At 39.1% G+C, this 23,782-nt stretch overlaps 2 protein-coding genes across 3 annotated transcripts in view; both read right to left on the bottom strand.

Moving 5' to 3' along the window:
• ubr3 (ubiquitin protein ligase E3 component n-recognin 3) overlaps positions 1 to 13,221 on the bottom strand; it is a 36,582-nt gene extending 23,361 nt beyond the window's left edge. The window contains exons 1-19 of one of the 2 annotated variants that reach the window (XM_079464502.1): positions 12,713 to 13,221; positions 10,219 to 10,355; positions 9,610 to 9,762; positions 9,021 to 9,170; positions 8,897 to 8,937; positions 8,635 to 8,701; positions 7,301 to 7,431; positions 6,656 to 6,884; positions 6,316 to 6,495; positions 4,669 to 4,802; positions 4,382 to 4,468; positions 4,223 to 4,288; positions 2,863 to 2,952; positions 2,425 to 2,553; positions 2,172 to 2,224; positions 1,945 to 2,078; positions 1,598 to 1,683; positions 1,211 to 1,352; positions 588 to 684 (exon numbers count right to left, since the gene is read on the bottom strand). In XM_079464502.1, coding sequence (XP_079320628.1) covers positions 588 to 684; positions 1,211 to 1,352; positions 1,598 to 1,683; positions 1,945 to 2,078; positions 2,172 to 2,224; positions 2,425 to 2,553; positions 2,863 to 2,952; positions 4,223 to 4,288; positions 4,382 to 4,468; positions 4,669 to 4,802; positions 6,316 to 6,495; positions 6,656 to 6,884; positions 7,301 to 7,431; positions 8,635 to 8,701; positions 8,897 to 8,937; positions 9,021 to 9,170; positions 9,610 to 9,762; positions 10,219 to 10,355; positions 12,713 to 13,143 — 2,537 coding nt within the window. In that variant the 5' untranslated portion in view covers positions 13,144 to 13,221. The remainder of the gene's footprint in view (positions 1 to 587; positions 685 to 1,210; positions 1,353 to 1,597; positions 1,684 to 1,944; positions 2,079 to 2,171; positions 2,225 to 2,424; positions 2,554 to 2,862; positions 2,953 to 4,222; positions 4,289 to 4,381; positions 4,469 to 4,668; positions 4,803 to 6,315; positions 6,496 to 6,655; positions 6,885 to 7,300; positions 7,432 to 8,634; positions 8,702 to 8,896; positions 8,938 to 9,020; positions 9,171 to 9,609; positions 9,763 to 10,218; positions 10,356 to 12,712) is intronic. The other variant, XM_079464501.1, reaches the window with a different exon arrangement.
• A 3,487-nt stretch (positions 13,222 to 16,708) lies between these two features.
• The window catches only part of kalrna (kalirin RhoGEF kinase a), a gene marked incomplete at its 5' end in the record, with an annotated part of 110,678 nt that continues 103,604 nt past the window's right edge, over positions 16,709 to 23,782 (bottom strand). Inside the window, 11 exons of the mRNA XM_079464986.1 lie at positions 16,709 to 17,381; positions 17,481 to 17,619; positions 18,982 to 19,182; positions 19,262 to 19,340; positions 19,421 to 19,585; positions 19,715 to 19,846; positions 19,923 to 20,044; positions 20,174 to 20,336; positions 20,431 to 20,458; positions 21,582 to 21,644; positions 22,707 to 22,842. Of these exons, the coding sequence (XP_079321112.1) occupies positions 16,836 to 17,381; positions 17,481 to 17,619; positions 18,982 to 19,182; positions 19,262 to 19,340; positions 19,421 to 19,585; positions 19,715 to 19,846; positions 19,923 to 20,044; positions 20,174 to 20,336; positions 20,431 to 20,458; positions 21,582 to 21,644; positions 22,707 to 22,842 (1,774 nt within the window). The 3' untranslated portion in view covers positions 16,709 to 16,835. The remainder of the gene's footprint in view (positions 17,382 to 17,480; positions 17,620 to 18,981; positions 19,183 to 19,261; positions 19,341 to 19,420; positions 19,586 to 19,714; positions 19,847 to 19,922; positions 20,045 to 20,173; positions 20,337 to 20,430; positions 20,459 to 21,581; positions 21,645 to 22,706; positions 22,843 to 23,782) is intronic.

The raw sequence follows: 23,782 nt of genomic DNA, 5'->3' as shown, positions 1-23,782 counted from the left end.
CTTCTGGGGCTATTTTTATGGAGAAATCAAGTCCCTAGCAATGTTTTTGGTTTCGCAAAAAGATTTCTAGTTTCTTCCGAAAAAAGAAAAAGAGCGACCCTGAACATAATTCACTTGATCACAGACCGACCCTGAATCTCAAGGTCAACGGCGCACCGGAAAACTTCCTTCACATGCGAGTGCTTTTTTCCTCGATTTGGTTTCAGGATGATCAATGGTTACATCCCAGAGAAATTCCAGCGCTGACAGAAGCTGTTTTGCAGCGCCGGTTTCCTATGTGCCTGTATTAAACCGCCAGTAATCTTCAGTGCTCAGATGTTGTTATTGAAAAGTCTTGTTAAGTGGAATTCATGCAAACTGTATACACGCATGTCAAATATACTGTGATTTTGTCAGCGAAAGCGTTAAACTCCTATTGGACATTAAAGTTTTCTATAAACTTATGCAGAAAAAAAACGACATTTCAGAGGTACCGTAAAATATGCCGTAAATGCAGTTTTGTGTTTTAAATGTACTTTCTTTGCAACGAGCTCAAACATCAGAAGACTTCGTGTCATAAAGTGAATGGTGAAGACCCGTAGACTTACAATGCAGCATATCGATCCATGGCTGACTGCACGTCTCTGCGGTACACGGTGCGTAGGATCACCATTATAGGGTCAAACTCTTTCTCCCACACTTCAGCTGCAAAACACACATGCTAAACGTGAGTTACAGGGAAAACAAATGTTAACAGCCCGATTCTGCCCTTGTGTGGTGTGTGGACTGTAAAATAACGAAGAGACCACAATACCGCCATACTTAAAACACCCAAGAGCAAAACAAAGCTCAAAAGAGTGACGGTTTAGTTGAATACTTCACATATTAGATAGATGTTAACACATCACTTCTTTGAAGAGGAGCAGACCTAGAACACTGTAAGGGCTACAATCCCATTTAAAAATGTACACGCATATCATATATTTCACGTTGTGAATCAGGTAAGAGGAAAGAACCACACAAATGCAGAGAGCGAATTGTTGTGGTCAATTCTATCATCATGGAGTCACAGCACCATCTACAGGTGATCAAGGCAAATGATGCATTGATTTTATCAGAAACCATGTGCATATGGAATCGAAATAAAACGCACCTCTGTTTTACATTGTTGGACATCAGCCGTCTAACGCTTTAAAGCAGCAAGAGATGTCTGTGATGTGATGCGTCTCACCTTTAGGCGTGTACATGCCCTGCTGCATAGATCCTCCGGGTTCAAACACTGGCGCTTTAAAATCGGCAACAGCAGACAACATCTCCTCAAAACTACAGCTGCCTGGCACCACACCGCTCTTAGGGTTCGGATTTTCCGGGATCTACAGCTGCAGTCAAGGTCAAACTTTGAAACACAACTAATACGATGCAACACCTCTAGGAATCTAAATACAGTTATAAATCCTACAGAGATCTGATGTGATGCTGCATAAATTATCATTGGAAATCTGAAAACAGAAAGGACTGTGTGATTTTGATCATTAATATTATGATAATTACGTTGACTTTTTCTCACCCTGAGCTCAAGATTAAAAAACAAACATTGTGTTTTATGGTGAAAGGATACAAGATCCAGCAGGGAACTGTGGGTGCGATCGTTCATACACAGCTGTGATACCATCTCTGCTCTCAAGATTTCATCGTCAGACATTCCTGCACAGACACAGACATAAGCTTCAAACTCTAAGCTTTCGAATAAAACGTTGGAACACTAAATAAATATCAATGCTGTTTTTACATTGCTTTTTGATTCGTTACGATTCCCACTGACTTTTGCATTTCATTAAATGGCAGTTCTTTTATGCCTTAAATAATTAAAAAAGAAATGTAAAATATGACAAACATGGTAACGGGAGAGGTTTTAAAATGTGTTTGCGTTTCATACGGTGCAAGTTATATGTGGTTGATATGCACCTAAGTGTATTCTGAGACTGCAAAGTAAGACCAGGAAGGTGAGCGCTCCCTCCAGCATGGGTCTCTCCTGCTCAGAGTCCAGCACAGCGTTCTGATGTTGAGACGCCATCGTAAGTAAATCCACCACTTTAAACCTGATAAACACATATGACAGTTTTCAGGGGGTGTACCTGAGTGATGATGGCTGTGTATCATGTAAAAAAATGGAATTGGAAATGTTTAAGTACCTCTCGAAGACAGAGGAAATAAAATAATCTGGATCCAGTCGAGATGCACACACCTGCAATACAACAAAACATGTTTAAAAAGTTGTAGTCACACAAAAAAAATGAAATTTAACATCGCTGTCAGTTTCCAACGAATGCTGATAAAGTACGAATGCCAAACAGCGTTTTATGGTTTGTACAAATAATTTATGACTAGTAATGTTCGGTTCTTAATTTCCCCCATTGGTCATCAGGTGAGCGAGTGATGGGTTACCTGCAGGAGATAAATGTCCGGGTCAATCATGGAGTTACAGAAGTGAGACTGGACGTAGGTCATCGCCTGACCTTTAATCTGCAGCCCATTTCTCACCCACATGTTACTGTGGATCTCAGACAGGCTGGCCTGCACACACAAACACAGATAACGTGATGAGTATAATTAACTACCATATGCATACGACACTACAGCATGAAGACCATAACATTGTTTTTTCATGATGTAGAAATATAGATCTAACAGTTGGGAGCTACTGTACTTAACACAGCAAAACATATAATCGACCTACATTTGCAGAACTGAAACATTCAAGCACCCAAACCAACATTTAGAACCCAAACAAATGAACCACAGGCTTTATATACAGTAGTAGTGAATGCATCATTCCACAGCAAACGGCTCAGAACACGGGACTCCAAAATATTTAAGCATTACCTGTATCTGAAGAGGATGAACCATGATCTTCATCAGCATCTCCTGATCGGGAAGCAAACTGTCCAAATCCAGACCCTGACACTTTACTCCCTACAAAACCAAACCCAAGGGTTTAAAAAATGTTCAAGGCTAAAAATACAATATGTGAGGCTAAAGGAGACTATATGCACAATATAGCCTATAATTAACTGCCTTAATTAAGGGCTTATTCATAAATTTCAGAGCATAGTCAAACATTTAGGAGCACAGTAAAAAATGTAAGAGCACAGACGAATATTATGTAGCACAGTCAAACATTTGGTAGGACAGTAAAATATTTACAGCATAGTCAAAAAAAAATTAAGAGCTTATTCAAATATTTTTAGAGCATAGTCAAACATTTAGGAGCTTAGTCAAAAATGTAAGAGCACAGACGAATATTTTGTAGCACAGTCAAACATTTGGGAGGACAGTAAAAAATTTACAGCAGTCAAAAATGTAGGAGCACAGACGAATATTAAGTAGCACAGTCAAACATTTAAGAGCACAGTTAAAAAATTAAGAGCTTATTCAAATATTTTTAGAGCATAGTCAAAGATTTAGGAGCTTAGTCAAAAATGTAAGAGCACAGACGAATATTAAGTAGCACAGTCAAACATTTGGGAGGACAGTAAAAAATTTACAGCAGTCAAAAATGTAGGAGCACAGACGAATATTAAGTAGCACAGTCAAACATTTAAGAGCACAGTTAAAAAATTAAGAGCTTATTCAAATATTTTTAGAGCATAGTCAAACATTTAGGAGCTTAGTCAAAAATGTAAGAGCACAGACGAATATTAAGTAGCACAGTCAAACATTTAGGAGCACAGTAAAAATCTACAATTGAAGTTTTTTTTTAAAGAAACATTAATTAGGCACCGTATGGCCTGCACAAAGTATAGGAAAGCATGATAACTAAGCTTATTGATTATTATGGATGATACAAAGGGGCTGTTGAATGTTTCGTTGTGATTGGCTGGTGAACATTGTTTTTCATGAAGTGCACACCTATAAAGTAGACCCAGATCCAGACGCTTTTTTGGCAAAACATGCAATGCAGTTGACAATTTAAAATGGTTACGGTAATGAGAATTGAAGGTAATTTTTGTAAAACAAAACATTCAAAATAGTGTTAAACTGATAGTAAAAGTATTGAAATTAATGCTTTTAAGAGTCATATATTGTTTAATGAACCAGAATGAAATTTGTTGATGCAAGCGTTTTAAAGAATATCAAGTTTTACATCTTGGAACTAAGAATTTGTGATTATCACAATTTGTGATTGTAATTTAAATGCATATTAACAAACATATGAGGCTATATGTTTTGAACAGGATGGTACCTTGCTGAGGAACATGGCGTAGTATCTGTGCAGAGGTAAATGAAAGGTCAGCTGGTTGAGGGAAGGCTGTGCACAAGAGAGAGACAAAATAAGATAACTCACTGCCATGAACTTGATAAGGCTTTTTCATCTAAAACTGTATAAGCATCATTAATGTACCTCATCTACAAAGCCGATGGCATCGAACCACATCTGAAGGGTTTCCAGGCAATACCGCACCACCGTCTTGGTGTATTCATGCGTCTCCTGAAAACAAGACACAGCCTCATTTGTGTGACCAAAAGCACTCGTGTCCAGTCATAATGTCTTTGGTTTCAAATCCAAGCACATGCGTTAAGACTTATATGTAAAAATACTGTGATTGTACCACAGTAACTATGTCTACAAGCATCAGACAGCTTGAAAAGGTGTGGAATGTAAAAGTGTGTCAAGGACGGTTTTCTCACTTTGACTTTGCAGTGGGTGAGAAGGCCCCACATGGGCTGAGCGCAGGCCTCCAGTTCAGCTGCGAATGCCGCGTAATACGTCTGAGACTCAAATTCCACATGCTCGCTCAGTTCTCGCTTATTCAGGTTCATTCCTGACGCAGCAAAACAAAGACGGACAATCTGTAACATCAGACTGAATTGCTCGCTCACTGAGGCAGATCAAGATTCAGTTTAACACACACCATCAATTTAAAACGTTGAAAATGATCCCATTTTATCACAGCTGCTGACAATACAATGAAATGAAATATTGGTGTTGAAAACCCGCAGAGGCAACTATTGATCTTAAATTACAGATCGCGTGCTGAGGAATGAAAGATTACAGCGTGTTCAACTTACGTTACGAACTTGTATACATCAGAGATGGATGGGTGATTGTATCATTTTCAATAGACCATTTACAAGTATGGCAAGGTAACATACAGTTATTTTTAAAACGGTCAGAAAAGAAACAATCCTGAGGTGCGTTTCCCAAAAGCATCATGAGCCAACTATGGTCGCAAGATCCGCCGTTCCAGCAAAGGTCAAAGATTTAAGTGTTTCCCGAAAGCATCGTTCCAACGATCAATCGCGAGCAGCATCGCAAAGTTGCATGCTTGGAACTACAGGTCTTGAGCTGTGGATAGAAAAGGGCTCCACACTAACCTTTTTTTACTAGGAGCACTGTAGCCCCGACTGAAAATGTTAGCTTGTAAAAAAGTATATATTTAATTGTTAACAGTGTTACCCATTCAAGCAAAATGAAAGGTCTCATGGTGTTACGTTCTGATGATGATTTTTCCTCATGTTCACACAACGTTTGTACATATAACGTCAAATAAAACGTACGTCGTTCGTTCTTGCTATGACCGGATTTGAAATGATCCAGTGCTGTCTCAAGTAATCGACAGATAAATGACGTTTCCTGAACTATTTTAGTTTTAAGCGTATATAAAATCGAGGACGAAGAAATCCGTCACAGCAAACAGTGACTTGTAGGAATGAACTCACGTTGTGTGTGAACTGTAAGCTTGTCGCAAAATGCAACTTTAGTCGCAGTCTGGAGCCCTGTAACAGCATAGCTCCATATTATAATGATGTATGATTATGTACTAAAGGTACATGCATCATGTTTTTGAAGAAGGCAAGCAACAGTGCATTCTATTTCCATTATTCTAAAGTCAATTTTACAACATATAGGTTATCAAGAAAATAGAAGTGCAGTTTTGGTAAAAGTGGGCGGCGTGACGTAGGAGGAAATGTGTGAATTAATTAAATATGTTCAAATAATACAACAGAGAGCAAAACTAAATACAATAACTAAAGTAGTTTTCAGATGCAGTGTACGTTATTTACAGCAATAACATGACATTCAGCCGATGTGAACAGATTCATTAGAAAACGGCATTACTATATGGCATCTATGCGACATCAACTATATTGCTGAACCAACGTGGTTCAAATGACAGACGAGCGACAAAGTTACTATGGTTTTGGAAAACGGTCGAGAGTAGTTAGTAAGTGTGCCAAACGATGCATCGTACTATGTCGGTTAGCCAGAAAGTCATATCGATGTTTGGGAAACGTACCCCTGGAATCCAAAATAATGCAGATTTCCTGACTGACCTTGAAAGAATGAAACGAAACTCATCCAGAGAAGCAGAAGAGAATGATCCTCCAGGAAACGCTTGGCCACACTTTGGTGCGAGAGGATGTTAATAAAATCACTGACTAAAGGCCAATAGGTGTTATTCTTCAGCAGAGCTTCACCGCAGTTCACCACCACATGACGATTATTCTCCTCATCTGTAAAGAGGTCCAGCGGACATTTGATTCACAACCCAATTCATTTCATAACGTGATGTTCAGAAATCCAAACAGAACAGAACATTTCTCAAGAAAACAACACATACTATCTTTCAAAAGCAGTAGAAAAGCCGTTCATTTCTCTCTTTCTCTGCTTTACCTTGCAGTTCACTCTTGATAAGGCAGCTCTCCATCATGTAGAGAAGCACAGTGACCATGATGTCCAGTAACTGACACTCTTCTGTGACGTGTCTCGCCAGCTCCTCGTTGCTGAAGAGCTGAACGCTGATGTGAACGATTCGGTTGGACATGGTGTCAGACTCGTGACTCTTCATCAGGGTCTTCATAATGAAGGCATAGTGCTGGACAAACGTTTTAGTGAAGGTGATCTATGAGATGGGGGAAAGACAACACAGAAATGACATCGGAAACAACACGCAGCCCATTCAATGAATTACTGCTAAAATCGCTTAACTTTCATCTTAATCAAAACCAGCTAACAGGCGAAGAATGTTCATGTCTGTGTGGTCTCCTACTTTAAGCCCCCAAAATGACATCAAACATATCATTTGGTTTGACATTGGCTCATCTTGCATACGATGTGCTGAGTGACAGCGTAACATGCACTAATATGCAAGAAAATAGCTTAAATCGCTCATTGACAAAGGGACAAAACATTTTAACTGTGCTGGTAAGAAATATTTACGGCTAGAAGTTCTTCACTCATACACGATTGGCAGGAGAGGTTTAATGTTCCATTAGGACCCTCACATATGTGGCCGTTTAACATTGTAGAATTAAATACCTTGTAGTCCTGATCAGGCAACATGTTGAGCAAAAACGTGACCATCTTTTGCGGAAACTCATACTTGATAGTCCAAAACAATAATTCTTCTAAAAAACATTTATGTTTCAAGGTGTCCATTATAGATGGATCTAACAGAACAGGAAAAAAAGCAAGGACAGTGATAAAGTTATTGTTTTACAGAGTTATTTGGGGAACAGATAAAAAAACGAAATTGACTAACCCTCATGTTATATTAAACTTTATAGAGCTCTTCTCCACAAAACAATAAAGTGGCCATGTCTGTTAAACTCGTAAAAGCCTAAAAGATCCATATTCATGCATATGTTCAGATTTTCACATAGGATAGGTTTGTGTGAGAAACAGACAGAAAAAGTTGTTATTCAGCGAAAATGTTCCCTCCACCACAGGTTTCAAATCTATTTTTGGCTAAAGTGTTGTGTCGTCTCGTCGCAAGTATTGTAAATCCTTAGAAAATAAGGCGGATCTGCTGTTCGAATGACATTTGTTCATCGTTTGAGCTGTATCAGATTTGTACTTTTTGTTTTATTAAAGTGATGCCAGATTTGCTGCATCTACACAGCAAGACAACATCACCCCAAAATCTCAGTTTTTTCTGTTAAAGTCACTCTATAGGGTATGTTTCTAGTTAATGACAGAATTTTCACATTTCTTTATGCATCCCTATTTTATTCATTGGATAAATTGTAATTAATCGTTATAATTGTCAAAGCCTTTAAACAGACATTAATCGGCAAAATCGCAGTCATTTAATAGACAATTAATGTAGCTTTGCACATACAGTCCGAAATTTTCGTATGCGTTTTCTTTTGTATTTGGCGCCAGTTTTTACAGCATCTCTGAATTGTCAAACGCTTCTCAAAGTGCTTGCTACGTATGTGAAAAAACGTTGAAAATCGAACCTAGTTTGACTTTTTTTATGGACGAACAAAAATATCGGAGCCAGTGTGTAAATGCGATTGACACAACGTGAGGTGGTATTTATTTTTTAACGTGCGGAAATTACGGATGCAAATTTCAGACTCAATGTGCAACGGCCTTAACTGTGACAGCCCTAGTAACAAGGACACGCCAATTGAATTATGAATAAGAATGAGATGCGGGTCAGATTTTTCTATCAATAAACTTTTCAATACTCCTGCCATATAAAGTTTCAGTCTATTTCACACATAAGGCTATAATATGTCTTCAATTTGTCAGAAGATCTGACAACTGTCAGTACAAATAAAAAAAAAAGAGATGTGCGGGTACTACATGAGGGTATATCAAAAAATGTAATTTAGTAAACTAATCCTTTAAAACACTTTTTCTACCTTTGGTACTGCTACTGAGCTTCACTCTTTTCCTTTGGCCCACACCCTGCAGTCCATCCTGATCCTCCTGCCAACCAAACACATCACACGAGTCTCAACAATGACCAGAAATGAAACCATTTTGACAAACACTTCATAACATTAAGGTACCACGAGGAAAGCAGTTCTCAACGAAGACAGAAGGGCACGCCCCTCTGTTTGTTTTGATTGGTTGCTGGGACAAACATTAATCTATACCAGAGGTCTGTGCATATGTGCCTACCTCTTTGTTAGAGTCCTCGAGCACGGCAGCAGCAGTGGCTCCTAAAATAATAATAACAAATTATAAAATTCTCATTTTGATTTGCTTTGTGTGAATAAATCGGTGTAAAAAGCAGCAGTATTACCCAATAGACTTAGCGCCCCTCCTGGAGATTCTGTTGCTCCCGCGGCAGCTCCTCCTGTACCCCTCTCCTCCACGGACACCAAACCTGAACTCTTCAACGCTGACAAATATTTCTCATAGTTCTTCTTGGCATAAACATTTTCTTCTTGGCCTGTGAGTGTGGGACGGCATGGAAAAGGTGAAGCAACATTAAAATTATTGTTTTATTATTATAATATCGGTGTAAAAAGACAAACTATTGTCTTTTGAATGTCATGATGTAATGCAAGCTTTATAAAAATACAAGCTTTTTCATACAAATGATTCAATTATATAATTGATTGAAAGTTTTAAAAAAGTTCAATGTTCCAATTGTTTGCAATGTCTAAATCTTTGTGCTAGTCTTAGCTTGTAGCCCGTTTTGTTTTTATAGAATTACTAAACTGTTTTAATTGTCTTATTTTATTATGACTTTTTGTAGCAGTCTGAGATTTTCTTTAAAATGTAAAGTGCTTTCAAAATAAAATCCATTCTTATTATCATTTTATTAATTTACAAAAGGCAAAAAACAACAAGAACCTCCGATGCCACATCCGTGTCGTGACACTTACCCATGCTCAGTTCTTTAAAGGTCTGCTGATTGGTTAAGATCTTTGTGAGAACAGTACGCATGGCACCGCCCATCTTGGTGAGCTCCTCCAAGAAGGATATGTGCGGCTCTAACTGCTGCAGAACTTTCTGCAGATCTCTGTCGGCAGCAGACTCTGTGGGCGCATGATAAGATGTTTGTGTTAGAAAATAAAGCAGCACGCGTTAACCCATCAGGCACGATTAGTGTGGGTCAGCACCTAGTACACATGAGGTTCATTCCGTGGAAACCAACAGGGAAGGATTATTTGCATTACTTTTCCAGGAAACAAATCAAATATATTGTAAAGCAGGTCAGTTTACAAGATAAACCAAAACATCATCACCACCAAACATGACCAAAATTAGAATTAGAGTGGTTTTGAGCTAATGTATTAGCTTTAAAGCGATATAAAGTTGATAAGAAAAATACATTTCTGCAAAGAAAAGGGTGTACATTTCTCCAATCAAATCTTTTCTTGAATAAGAATGGCCCTCCTGCCGACAACTTCAGAGGATAAACCAAATGTGATTGTTTTGTCCCCTTAAAACAGTTTCAATTGGAAACACGGGTGCTGTAAACATGTTCTCACCTGGTTCAGTGTATCCATCCCTCAGGTACTGAATGATAGTGATGATAAACCGCGGCAGGACCATCTCAGACATGAGCAGGAGATCTCGCGGGACCAACGGTACATTCTCGCCCGTTTTTAAATGTCTACTACAAAACCTACATTCACACAGAATATGCACATTATAAAACTAACAAACACTGGTACATTAACATCCTGCTGTAATGTTGCCCCTGCAAATGTAAAATGACCTTATACTGCTCAAATCCCACAAATAAACCGTAGTGTTTGTGTGTAATATGGCAAATAATTATAATTCACAATTGCATAACTCAGGTTATGCGATAAGTGCCAAACGGACATATGTAATAACGACTATAGTATAAAAAAACGCACATGCAATCTATGGTGGACTGTGACATAAATCTTTCTGATGCCATTTTATATTATAAATATTTATAATTAACAGTCACGCCATAGGACACATGATGACAACTACTCTTATAGACTGTTTCAAAGCAACCACATTAAAAAACGTTACTGCAATGCGGATGCACGCTTCTGTGATCCAAACTTAACTTCCGATACACATCCGCAAAGAACAGTCCCTATAGGTTATTTCTGCTAACAAGCAAAACAAATAAGAAGTAAATTACATTAGCCAGCAGGTTAAAAGTGTCTAGCTAGTATTATTTTGATATTTAATAAAATGTTGATACAAACAAATATTAATATAAATGAAGTAACATAAATAGTTGTGTTATTGACCACTAGCCAGACCAATAAACAAACACAGACCGGAAGTTAACTTTGGCCCAGGCAAGTGCGTATGATGCAACCATCTATACAGATGCATATAGAGTAGCAATATATATATATATAGATATGATGATATATATTGTTGATGATTATGCTGATAATATACGATTATGTTTCATTGAGTATGACGGTGCTATACATTTTTTTTTATATAATCTGATTCAAATTGAAGTAGAATATACAGCCTTCGAATTAAAAGCTAATTTTTAGTTTGTATCTGAAAGCATCGTGGGAAATATTTTTAAACCTAGGAAAATATATACAGGTTAGGAATTACTAAAACACACTTTCCTGTAAATAAAACCAAATAAGAGATAAGCATCTACAAGCTTTCACCAAATCGAATCCACGTCAACAAGCGGACAAAACAACCCGCTCCAGAACTAAATCATACCCGTTATATGAATCTCTACGTATCTGTCTAATTATATCAACATGCATTTGTCTTTTTATGGTCACATCTGGAGAGACTATAGACACCACCTGATTTGTTTTATCCATCTAGCATCGTAAATATTGCAGTGAAGGGTCTTTCATGTGTCGGTAGTGTCCGAAGAAGCGAGGAGACCTGTCACTGACCCTGCGGGTGGGTTAAAAATAACCCAGACCGTGCCACGCTCAGTAAGGCAGTGATCAGGTGCCACAGCACACTCCACACTATTAAACCCCCCGACAGACCGTCTGCAGTGCACACCGGTGTCTCAAAACCCTCTAGGCCGTCTACACTCAGCATTTACACAAATGGAGAACCATGTTGTTAACATCTGGAATATTTGTTTCTTAATATAGCGAACCAACCGTGCTGGATATAGCTTGAATATATGAAGAGTTTGGTGCCAAACGGAGATAACAGGATTAATGAAGTTTCATACTGTACATGAAAGTGCATAGGCTTCTGATTCTGAAAAAACATTGCCGACTCAAGAGAACACCTCTGGCTTAGTATGTTGCCGACGACCAAAACTACTTTATGATTTAAAATGCAGCGTTATTCGACAATGATGCTCTTAAGGACTACGATGCCCTAACGCACCTGACCTGAAAAGCACCTGTGCCACAATGCCATACAATTGCAAAGGTAGACCACTGAAGAGGCCGCAATGCCTTAAAAGCACAGCTAGGTTAGGATTTGTCCAAAATATGATGCGCAATGACAATGTCTGAGTAATCACTAGGTTTAGGACAACACAACACAGCCGATTAAAACACGCCCCACTGTCACATTTACAGTACACGAAGGTCAACATTCTGCCACCTGAGAATAGCCCAAAACAATAGGTAGACGGCTCACTTGGTATGGAGACTACATTGTACAGATGATCCTGTTTCTAAAAGCACCAAGCCCAAAACAGTCTTAATAGGGTTCAGGCCTTTAATATCTCACGTTACCAATACCCCAAATATCATCACTAGACTAAAGATTTAAATGCTGCTACTCGGGTTTTTTAAGCTAACATCAACGTCTCTCGGTAGTCAGCACAGATCACTAGGTTTTAGGTACACGCCCCAAAACACGGTCTATAAGAGCCCGAGATGTAAGCACCCCCGAAAGTGCATATAGGCAGACAGGCGACTACTACGCCTCGCAACACGGCTAAGCCACAACGCCCAAACCGTCACGCAAGCAGCTACGCTAGTCGAGTTCACGTCAGTCCCCGTCAAGACATTCAGATCTCCCGTCAGAGCAGATACTGACCCGCTCTCTCTCATCACGTTCCCGTCTCCGCAATCGCAGGCCCCGCCGGCCTGACTCCGGAACATGTTAAAATCGTGGCCCGTGTGATCGCCGTTATTGAAACACTCCGCGCACAGAGACATGCACGGCGAGATGCCGCACGTCCGGCAGCGGTACGCCACGAAGTTCGCGGTCCACACCAGCCCGCAAAGAGTGGCGTTATCGTAGGATCGGACGGTCCGGCAGAAGTCGTCGAACCCTTCCCCTCCGGCCAGAAGCCATTTACACCACTCCAGCGCCTCCGCGTCCGCGCCCCGCTCCGGATTTAGCACGATATCCAGAAGCTCCTGCAGCTGCCGCAGCCCGGAGCTGTTGTCAGTCCGCTTGAGGTCAGCCTTCAGATGGGCGGCGGTAGATTTCTTGTCCCGGCGTAGCAGCGACGCCGCCATCATGCGCTCCGGGTTTGTTGTGCTCACTTTATTTTGGTTGTCTTGTTGCTGACGTCACGGGGGTTCTCGCGAGATGTTGTCGCCACTACGCGGATAGAGTGAACGGATGTGCTGAAATGGGCGGGGCTTAGACGTCAAAACTCACCGCTTCACAGGAATGTGCGTCGTATTTCTATTTGTACAGCGAATAATGTTCTTTTAATTGAATATACTTTTGCAACATTATGCTTTTAATATGTAATTTTTTTTTTAGATTTAGACAAAAACAACCTGAAATACGGGTTTGGCGTTTTGAGTCAACGATCGTGTGTGTAGCATGTTTAATGTTTTCTTGGGTGCGCAGGGCAGGCGCATGGGAACGATGTTGCGCAATCTTTATTAAAAACGTATTCGATGAACGTGCGATTATTTTGGGACACACATCTTAAAATATGACTCACAGGGCTATCAAGTGACACGCATGTCGGCCTGTTTTTACACGCTCACGCCTTGTATTTCTCACGCTGTTAAACAAAAGATAACTCGTCTAATGAAACGTGTCCGTGCGCGTCCGATTTCTGTGCGTCAAATATTTGTTTCCGTGTTTTACTGACAGCGCCGAGCATCGCAACCAATCACACACAGCGAACGAACGTAACGACCAATCAGAAGTTAAGATGAGTTGCGTCACCTGTGTAAAACAGTTTTGTTTTCTCTGCGCGCAGATGCGATCAGTCAAACGCATTTATTATAACGCGAGATTATATCTGAAGTTAAGGACTCGCATTCTGTTTCTTTTTTATGACAACAGATGAAGATTTACTAATGCAAAAACTGCAATATAATCATTAACAGGCAGTTTGTCTGCCTAACCTATAAGAATATGACATGCAAAACGAATTTAATGCATAATCATAATTACAATACCAAAAGCAACAATGATGTTTTTTTGTTGTTGTTTTAATCTCGCAGTGCCTGTTTTTATATGTACGACATCATAAAATTGTTTATGTATGACATCATATGCTCCTCTGACTCAAAGACATCAGCATTAAACATTTTGTATCATTTTTGTTGTTTACACTTTAAATTACGTGAATCTTACATTATGCAATATGGTGTAAATATGGCACATTTGAGCAGCATTCAATATTAATAAACCATGTCATGCTGCTACAGTTTAAATATGGCTTTTTTTCATAATATTTGAATGTCGTTTGTCATTATTCTTAGTGGTTGAAATAACTGATTGCACATACTTATTTGAAGACAATGCACAGATTTAACAATTGGTATGATTTGTGCTGGTCAATTATAACAATAGTAAAATTGAACGGCTAGAAAAGTCAGCTCCTCTCCTAACAGATATCACTCCACACTTTTAATAAAACCTGAGAGCCCTGATTTCTCAACATCACAAGTAAACATGTTATTATGTCTCAGCAGCATGTTTATGTAACGACACAAACCTCTTTGCGCTTGTCAGTTGTGCTTTTATTCAACCTTTTATGGTCAGTGTTAAACTTGATTCAGGACAGTCTTTGAAACTTCTGCGTTCCAGAACCTCAAACTCGGAACTAACGTCAAGATTTAGCGACGTTAATAGGATTTAGTAACATTATAACATAGTTTAATACTATTTGTCTATTATACTCAATTTGACTTATAACAGCTTGAGATAAAAATTTTTAAAGAAATAAGCACTAATTTACAGATTCTAAATACTTAGAAATATTTTTAAATCACACATTGGCAAGATAATAAAGTAATATATGGAAATATATGAATAAACATTTTATTCATAATAATAGTACATTTACATTCATCAAAAACTATTAAAAACAATATATTAATGACTAATATTGCATCCAAATAGTACCAAATAAGAGGACAAATATTACATTAAATGATGTGTCCAATTACACATATCTATGGTCAGCAGGTGCTGGATGCGGTCTGTCCTTTATGAGCATCATCAGCAGATCTGCTGATCATTCACAACTGCATGTAAAAACTTATTTTAAAAGTCAATGAGCACGTTCTCTGTCAATGTGTCAGCTATTCTGCTTTAATCCTTGTGGCTAAATATAACCACCTCCACATTTTATTTCTAAAAACAAAGCACTGTTTATTAAACATTCAGTAACAAACAAACAAACAAACAGCCCATATCAAGAAAGACAATGTTTCCATTTTAGCAAATTGTACACTCAGGCTTCTATACAATCCTATTGCAGGGATTTACGATATGCATGGAGTACGGCAGATATGGAGAGAGCGGACCTGGATAGATTCTTCAGAGAATTCCTGATTATCGAGGCGACATCGGAGTCTTACTGCTTCTGAAGGAAACATCAAAATCTAGGTGATGCTCGGTTTCATTTCAGTTGCAGCTCTGAATTATTTGCTGTCAAAAGGCAATTCAAATCACATCCTGATGTTATTGTTGGTGTAAGATGTGAAATTCAGATGACGTGGTAATATTACAGTGGTAATGTGGCACAGAGCAGAAGCATTGTACAGCGGCTGCTGACAAAGTTAAACAAGATAGAAACACTGTCACAGCTGTTGGTGACAAGGTCACATTATGCATAGGGCGAGTGTCATGCTGTATGTCTTTATTCTACACTGCTGTTTAACTGTTCACTGAGATGGTCGTATGTCGGACAGTCCGACTTTTATTTACAGTAATAGCAGTTCAAGCATATATTTACTGATTTGGTCACATTGTCATCAACAAGTGGATGTGATGAGATGATGCAAGTAAACCTGCAGTATGACATTTAACACTTCGGACTGCACATACTGTACAACAATGCAGAACTATACTGTCAAACAGTCAGACGTAAACCTCTGATTTAATGCACGTGAAATGCCTAGAGATTCCTACAATACATAAATGCGTTACTAATAATACATCAAAAAGGGAATTTAAGGCTTTAGGGTTTCTTCCTGGACATTGAGTGGGATTTGGTATAAATAAGTGCAGTTTAATAACTAAACAAAAAAGAATTGGGAGACGAACGAAGAGAGACATAGTCAAAACATTCACGGTATAGTTCAAACGTTCTATTTGAAGACATTCCAGATATTCACGACGCCCGAAAGCCGATAAAGTATCATGGGAGTGTTTCGTTTTTTCTTCATGCGGGTGTGTTTGTACATGTATATTTTATACTTTGTCATTTATTTTCATGAATTTGTGAAAATAGATCTGCAGCGTGTAAAGAGGTCTCGTAAAACAACTTCTACCTAAACCGTTTTGCTTTTACAGTTCATTCAAGATTAGGTTACCTTAAAACAAAAATCCTGTCTTCATTTGGTGCCTGCCCGTTCACCACTTTCAAAATATCTCTGTTCGTGTTCTACAGGGAAAATTATGTCAGATTGGTTCAGTAGTGAGTAAATTATGACAGAAATCTTTTTAGTAACTGACAACTGATCCCAATCTGGTATATCACAGAGCGACGGGTTCTTCAACACATCATACTAAACGTGAACTATAAGATTGAGTGATGTCACTATTTCTAGCTATGCAACTCCCACAATTCCAGTGTACATGTACAATCATTTCTCAATCTGTGAACCAAGGTCTCACGTTCCTGATATTATTAACTTGTCAAAGTAACTCCCAGTTCAGACTTCCAATCTGCAAGTAACAGACTTAAAGCACTGCATGTAATATGCTGTAATGGTCTCCTTCAACCCGCTCGTTCTCATAAGGTGTTACCCATGGTGCTGCTTACGAGTCCTTTAACGTTCGTCACAGGTCTGACGTCATGCAGCTGTTTGCGTCTGTCTATAAACGCAGCCAGTCTGACGGTGTCCAGTGGCGTTTTGGAGTAATCCCCACTGTGAGCGCTGACCCAGGGGTGCTGCAGGCACGTGGCCGAGCTCGGCCTTTTCCTGGGGTCCTGGTTCAGCGTGGACACGATGAAGTCTTTGGCGGCCTGGCTGACCCCACAGAAGTACTCCTCCGGAAAGCAGAAGTCCAGCCTGCAGATGTTGACGCAGGTCTCCTCCAGACTCTCGTCCAGGAACGGGGACACACCGCTGAGCATGACGTAAGCCAGGACCCCTACGCTCCAAACGTCCGTGGACAGGGAGACCGGGACACCCTGGATGAGCTCGGGGGCGGCAAACTCAGGGTTCCCCAGGTGGAGATGCACGTAACGGTGACTGGACACCTGTATAGCATCACCCAGATCTGTGAGCTTCACGCAGGGAGACGGCACATGGAGGTCCACCAACAGGTTTTCAGGCTAAGGAGGAGGAGTTTATAAAGTTTTACGATACGAAGTTGTTTCTTTGATTGATCAATTAAGAACCACTATTCAACTTTATGTTGTATGATGTTTCACCTTGAGGTCCAGATGAGCGACTCTGCAGGTGTGCAGGTGCTGTAAAGCTTCCAGTGTGTCTTTAATGAAGAACGCCACCTTCTCCTCCATCAGCTCATCATGAGCCACCAGATAATCCAGCAGACGGCCGTCCTCAACACTAAACAAATTCAATCATACCACTCAACTCAGCCTTTCAAAGGTCAAACTATTCCTCTTTGCTTATAAAGTCTGTAAAATGATGCTGAACATATGAAAAATGGTTATATTTATATTTACAATACAGATCAATTGGTAACACTTTAGTATAGGGATCATTTTTCACTATTAACTAGTTGCTCATTACACCGGACGTGACCGGCACACCACATCCAGTGTGGGCAAAGTTTTTAAATATAATGGTTCTTTTGCTTTCTATTGTCTTTTGTCATGTTGCGCAGAATGCCTTTTATTAGCATATTGTCTATTTATTAGTATTTTTAAAGCACTTATATTCTAATGCTGGGTTCACACCAAAAAAAAACTAAACGATTTGAGCGAGTACATTAAATACAAAGTCAATGCAAAGACGCAAACTCGCGGCAGGCGATAAGAATTTCAACTCGAGCGAGAAATTCGCACAAAGAGCTCATTCACACCTACTGTTTGACGGTCCGGACACGTGTAGTCGCTCTCCGTCGCGTGATGTTTTTCGCTTCACTCACGCAAAAATAACGAACTTTTCCCACGAGTAATTAAAAGCGTGTAATCCTACCCAATACCTAAATCTAACAACTACCTCACTAGCTATTAATAAGGAACAAATCAGCAGTTTATTGAGGCAAAAGTTGTAGTCAATGGTTTGATAATGACAAGAATTGGTACCCTTAAACGAGTTTTGTCTGAAAATTTTGAAAAATGTCTCCCAACGAGAAAACATTTCAATAAGGAACCTCACTTTCAACATTACCATTGGATCATTTTGGAAAGTAGAACGTGATTTAGTAGGCTGGAACATCGACATTAAGTTGAACAGTAAATTTGTGTCAAGATTTGAACGGGGTCAAAATTGCCAAAGCTTCAGAAAATAAGGCTTGTATTTTATTAAATCTTGTAGAGACAGAGTCCGGTCACAAAGAATGGCGTGAGGACGGGGCTCCAATGACTGAATGCAAACCGGCATCCAAATCTGCCTCCATATTGTTAGCAACGGCCAACTTCCAACGATCCAGTTGGTTCTCGATGGATGTAATCAAGTCCCGCACTACGTACGTCACGATATTGACTTTAAAGAACCTATACGACTTATCAAGTAAACAATTTTTCCTATTTAAACTTTCTAGGTGGATAAACTAAACATTATGCATCACCAAACATCCATCCTGTGGGTGGAGCTTAATCGGTGTAATCAATTTTGACTAGATAATGAACTTTTCATCGATATGACAATATAAATAACATGAAACATTCCTAAAACAGAACAGGTGTGACTGGTGGGCCGTGCAGTAGAGTACCGATTGGTTTTCAAAATGGATTAACTCACAGCTCAAGAACCAGCATGTAGGCTGTGGCTGATTCATAGGTGTCAATTAGCGCCACCAGCTGAGGATGCTGAACATGACGCAGGATGTCGGCCTCGTGGGCCACCTGGTCCTTCTTCTGCATCTTCTTATTGACAAACTTCACAGCCACTTCCTTTTTACTGCTCTTACTCAAACACTTTCTCACCACAGAGAAACGACCCCTACAACAGATGAGAGACGCATTAAAGAATCTCCCTGTTTCTAAAAGACGGGGTAAAGCATTTTGAATGTCATGTTTACCGTCCGATTTCACATAGTTCTGTGAATGCCGTTTCAAAGTTGTCTTTCCAATGGATTCCAGTGCCGTCATGTGTCGAGGCTTCATGGAGGAAAAGATTTCGTCAAACAAATATCTGTTTTTTACACTATATTTAATGTGCATGTAAGCGGTGTATTTACCTGTGCTGGGTAATGTCACCATGTTTGAGGGCTCGCTGGGTGGACTGATGCCCCAGGGGTTACTGGCACTGACCCTGAACTGGTAATGACCACCAGGAATCAGATTCTCAATCTTTACACACACGTCCGTGGTGGAGATGACCGACTGCTGCCACACCAGAGAATCTGCTTACACACACAGCAGTTTTGTTTTGCGGGTCGTCTTCACCACACACCTTTTATTTCAAACATCCACGACACAAACAGAAATCCCAGGTAATTGGTGTTTCTGAACTGGGACCGCTGGGAATTTACCTTCCTGCCTGTATTCCACGGTGTAGCCAGAGATGGAGGAGTTTCCTGAGCTGGCCGGAGGAAGCCAGTGGACAATCACAGAAGTGCTGCTGGATTCCTGTGCCACAGGACGAGCAGGGGCTGCTGGGATACCTGCACCACAGAACATGTTTTAGAGACACAATGAGGGAAGATCAGATGAATCTCTCTCACCATTATCTCTTTTGACCTTGAACTTTAATAGACGCCGAAGAGGAGGCCGTGCCGAGCTCATTGACAGCCACGCAGGTGTAGATGCCTGTGTCCTGCGGCATGAGATTGCAGATCTTCAAGACTATATCGCCGGTTTCCCTGCGGAGAAAGGAAGGACGATGAGCGTATTTTATACATCGGATGATCAACATGGATTTTTAGATTTTTCATAATAACTTTAATATTTCTGACTTCTATTTCCTGCTCTACAGCTCTGTGAATCTGTACCTGATGTTAATGGTGAATCTGTTATTGTTGACCAGCAGGCTTTGATCTGGTCCTTTCAGGGTGATGGTGGGTTTGGGTCGAGCGCAAACTTTACAGCACAGAACCACTGTTTCTCCCAAAGCACACGTGATGTCCGCAAGAGGGGTCAGAAACTCTGGAGCCACTTGATTACAGAAAAGAGACCACACATGTACATGGTAAAAATGCAGTTCCTAAATTCCGTCTGAAGAGCCACGACATCTGTGAGTCAGACTTACCCTCTTGGATGAAATTAGGGTTCAACAACTGTAAAAAAAAAAAGAGGAACATTACAGGTGCATCTCTAAACGTTAACGGATAAACAATGTGTTTTGACACAAAATGTGTTTCAGAACAAGCCAGCAGTGGCGATACCACACGAGATTTATACCAGCTCGAAAAACAAAAGCTATTTATACAACGACACACTGCCATACTGCTGATAGTATTTAGTAGTGTGCACATTTTCTATATTCGCACACGATATCTGTAATAAAAAGTAATATTAGATATTAAATACATTTTATCGTCTCTCTACGGTCCAGAAGAAAGCGGTTTCATTTGTTTTTGACAATGCACGTGTGAATTTCACATACGTTTGAACAATATACAACCAAGAGAACATTTATTACCTAATCTTAATGTTTAATAAATACATTTAAGATTTAAGGATAAAATAAAAATAATAATGAAACCGCAAGTACTTCTGGACATCCTGCGAAATGGTCTTTACAGTAAATTGTCTGCTGTTTTGAAGAAATACACTAGTACACTTTCTTAATTTTTTGGTTTCAATTTGTGCAAAATTTGCGGACGGTTCTTAAAATTAGATTTTACTTTTAAAAACTGTGTGCAAATTTTGCACAAAAGAATTAAGTACGGTCAATTGTAGGTAACATTCTAAGTAAAGTTTATTTAAAAAAACAGAATTTTGCACAAATTTAAACCAAAAAATTAAGCAAGTAAATCCTATTAGTTGTACAGTGTATTTCTTTAAAACAGCAGACTAATACTGCATATATATATATATATATATATATATATAAATATATATATATATATATGTATATATACTGTTAAATTTGCAAGATGTCCAGAAGTACTTGCGGTTTCATCATAATGTATTTTATTCTTCAAAACTTCCGCAAATGTGCACAAAAATTAAGTAAATCAAGTACAGTTGTTTTTTTACAGTGTAGTATGCTGTATACTGTCGTCAACACACACATTAAGTAGTAACCCTACCGTACATGTCAATTGAAAACAACCTTGCTCATTTTAAAGGTGTGCAGATTGTTTTTTGTGTTTTAAAAACCTTCCTCACATAGTGTCAAATTCATTTATTCACGGGACACTTCAGGACAACATGCATTAAGCACAATGTCTCTACCTCCATGCTGGTTTTAGGATCCAGTTCATCCTCACAGTCGGACTCGTCTGAGCTGCGGGACTCCTGTGTTTCAGGGTGAAAGAGAGACATTAAACACCTCACTGCACAAAATTACAGCAGGACCGAATTTATGGTCTGACAGAAATCCAGGTCAGTATATTACAAGAATACAAAAAACTAAACTAAACGCTTGAATCGAGTTTCTAATCCATATCAAGACAAAATCAACCGTCTTAAAGTCAACATTCAATAATAAAATAACCCTATTTATAATACCAAACCCTTGAATTCCTCCCCTCTCGTCACCTGTCGTATAAGGACACGTTGTGATCCAATCCTACATAATCTCAAAGGAATTTGTAACTATTGTACGTATGAATTCACGCAATGTGAATCGTACAAAAACGCAAGAGTGAAGCCCCTCCCCTTGCAAAAATAAATCGTACGAATGAGATCATAAAGTCACCAGGTAAAAGTTACGAATATTCGTGAGATTCATGCTGTTTTTCTCATTCAGTATTCGGTTTCCTCACAAATACTTTGTACTGCAGTATAACGGGCTGTAAATGCCACGTCATGTTGACTTTAAGGGTTATTCAAAATATGTTTAACTCCGTAATAAAATGTTATAATTTAAAATAACTTTAAAACATCAACAAACGATAGAAAAATAACTAAAGGAATTTTTGGTAACACTTTACTTGAAGCATGTATGTAAAAAGCTTTATAAAAGTAGTTTTAATATATTGATTATGCTATGTAATGCCTTGTACTGTCTCATTAATAAATTATAACACTTTGCATTTTTAATTTGGTTGTAATTCTTTACAATAGACATTGTGAACCATTATAATGCATCATACCCTTTATTAACCCTACGTAATGCATGATGCATAAAGGCTTTAAGTAGTGTCACCCAATCTTTTTATACTAAGCATGCTTTCCTGTGTTCAGTAATAGTAGATTAAACCATAAAATTTAGTCAATATGTGAGAAAAAAACGTTCAAATGGAAGCACGACCATTAGTGTCATGCTGTCATCGGACAAACCCATGTGAAGTGAGTCGCACATGTCACAAGGTGAGGGTGCAGCACTCACACACCCACCCTCACCCTCCTACTCACTTTCACAGTGACCTTGCTGCTGAGAATTTCCTTTGGCTTACGCAGTCCATTCTCAAGTTTAACATCAATTTTGAGAGGGGCACTCTCCTTCTCAGCACGCTTACGAGCGCGAAGCGTGTTCCACGAGAGAGACTTCCTGTTGTGTTAAAACATCAACCGGTCAAACCAACAAATAACTGTGCCATTGGAACAATGAGGAGACGCAAATGAATGTTCTTTAGGGGTTAGGGTGCACAAATCAATCATTATCTTCCTCTTGGTTAAGTCATCGCACATGCCAAATGGGTGATATTTTGTGATTTAATGCAATAACATTCAGATCTCTGTGTTACCGTAAATGGTCAAATGCTTTGGGAAATATTTTGGTCAGCAAATCATGAAAAGACCAGGAAGAATTAGAGAAAAGTTATCAGGTATTGATTTCTCCGTTTTAGTTCTTACACCACAGCGGACACATGGTTTGTGTGAGAGCAGTTAAGATTTCACTTTAATTTGCATATTTAAAGGGATCGTACACTAAAAACACAAATTCTTTAATTCACTTGTCGTTCAAGACCTGTATGTGACTTTCTTTCTTCTGTGAAACAAAAAACAAGATATATGGAGAAGTCTTTGTGATTGTACATTGATGCTGTGAAAGTCAATGCGGGCCAATGTTAAAAATATGGGGTTGACATATAAACCGTAGATGTGTCCTATCGTGTGCCTGCAAAAATGTAGATAACAAACTGTTAGTTATATATATTTATATTCAGCATAAGAGAGACTTCTCTTCATTGTCGTTTTTATATTTGTGCTAATTCACACTCCAGGACACATGTACGGTATACGGTAATCGTCAACCACCCATACTGTATCTCCCTTTGTGTTCTGCAGAAGAAAAGTCTCATATAACTTGAATTTTTGTGTGAACTATTCCTTTAACAAACATCGCGTCACACACAAACCACCTTTACTGACAAGGACTGGTGAGGTTAGTACAAACACAAAATTAGTGTTCTATACACTACAATACCAAAAAGAAAATCGAATCAAACTTAATTCAACTTAAATCAAAATAAAGCACATCATACACT

Source organism: Barbatula barbatula, assembly GCF_947034865.1.
Source record: "Barbatula barbatula genome assembly, chromosome: 9".
Classification (NCBI taxonomy): domain Eukaryota; kingdom Metazoa; phylum Chordata; class Actinopteri; order Cypriniformes; family Nemacheilidae; genus Barbatula; species Barbatula barbatula.
The sequence above is the reverse complement of the archived record's forward strand: the minus strand, read 5'-3'. Positions and strand labels throughout refer to the sequence as shown.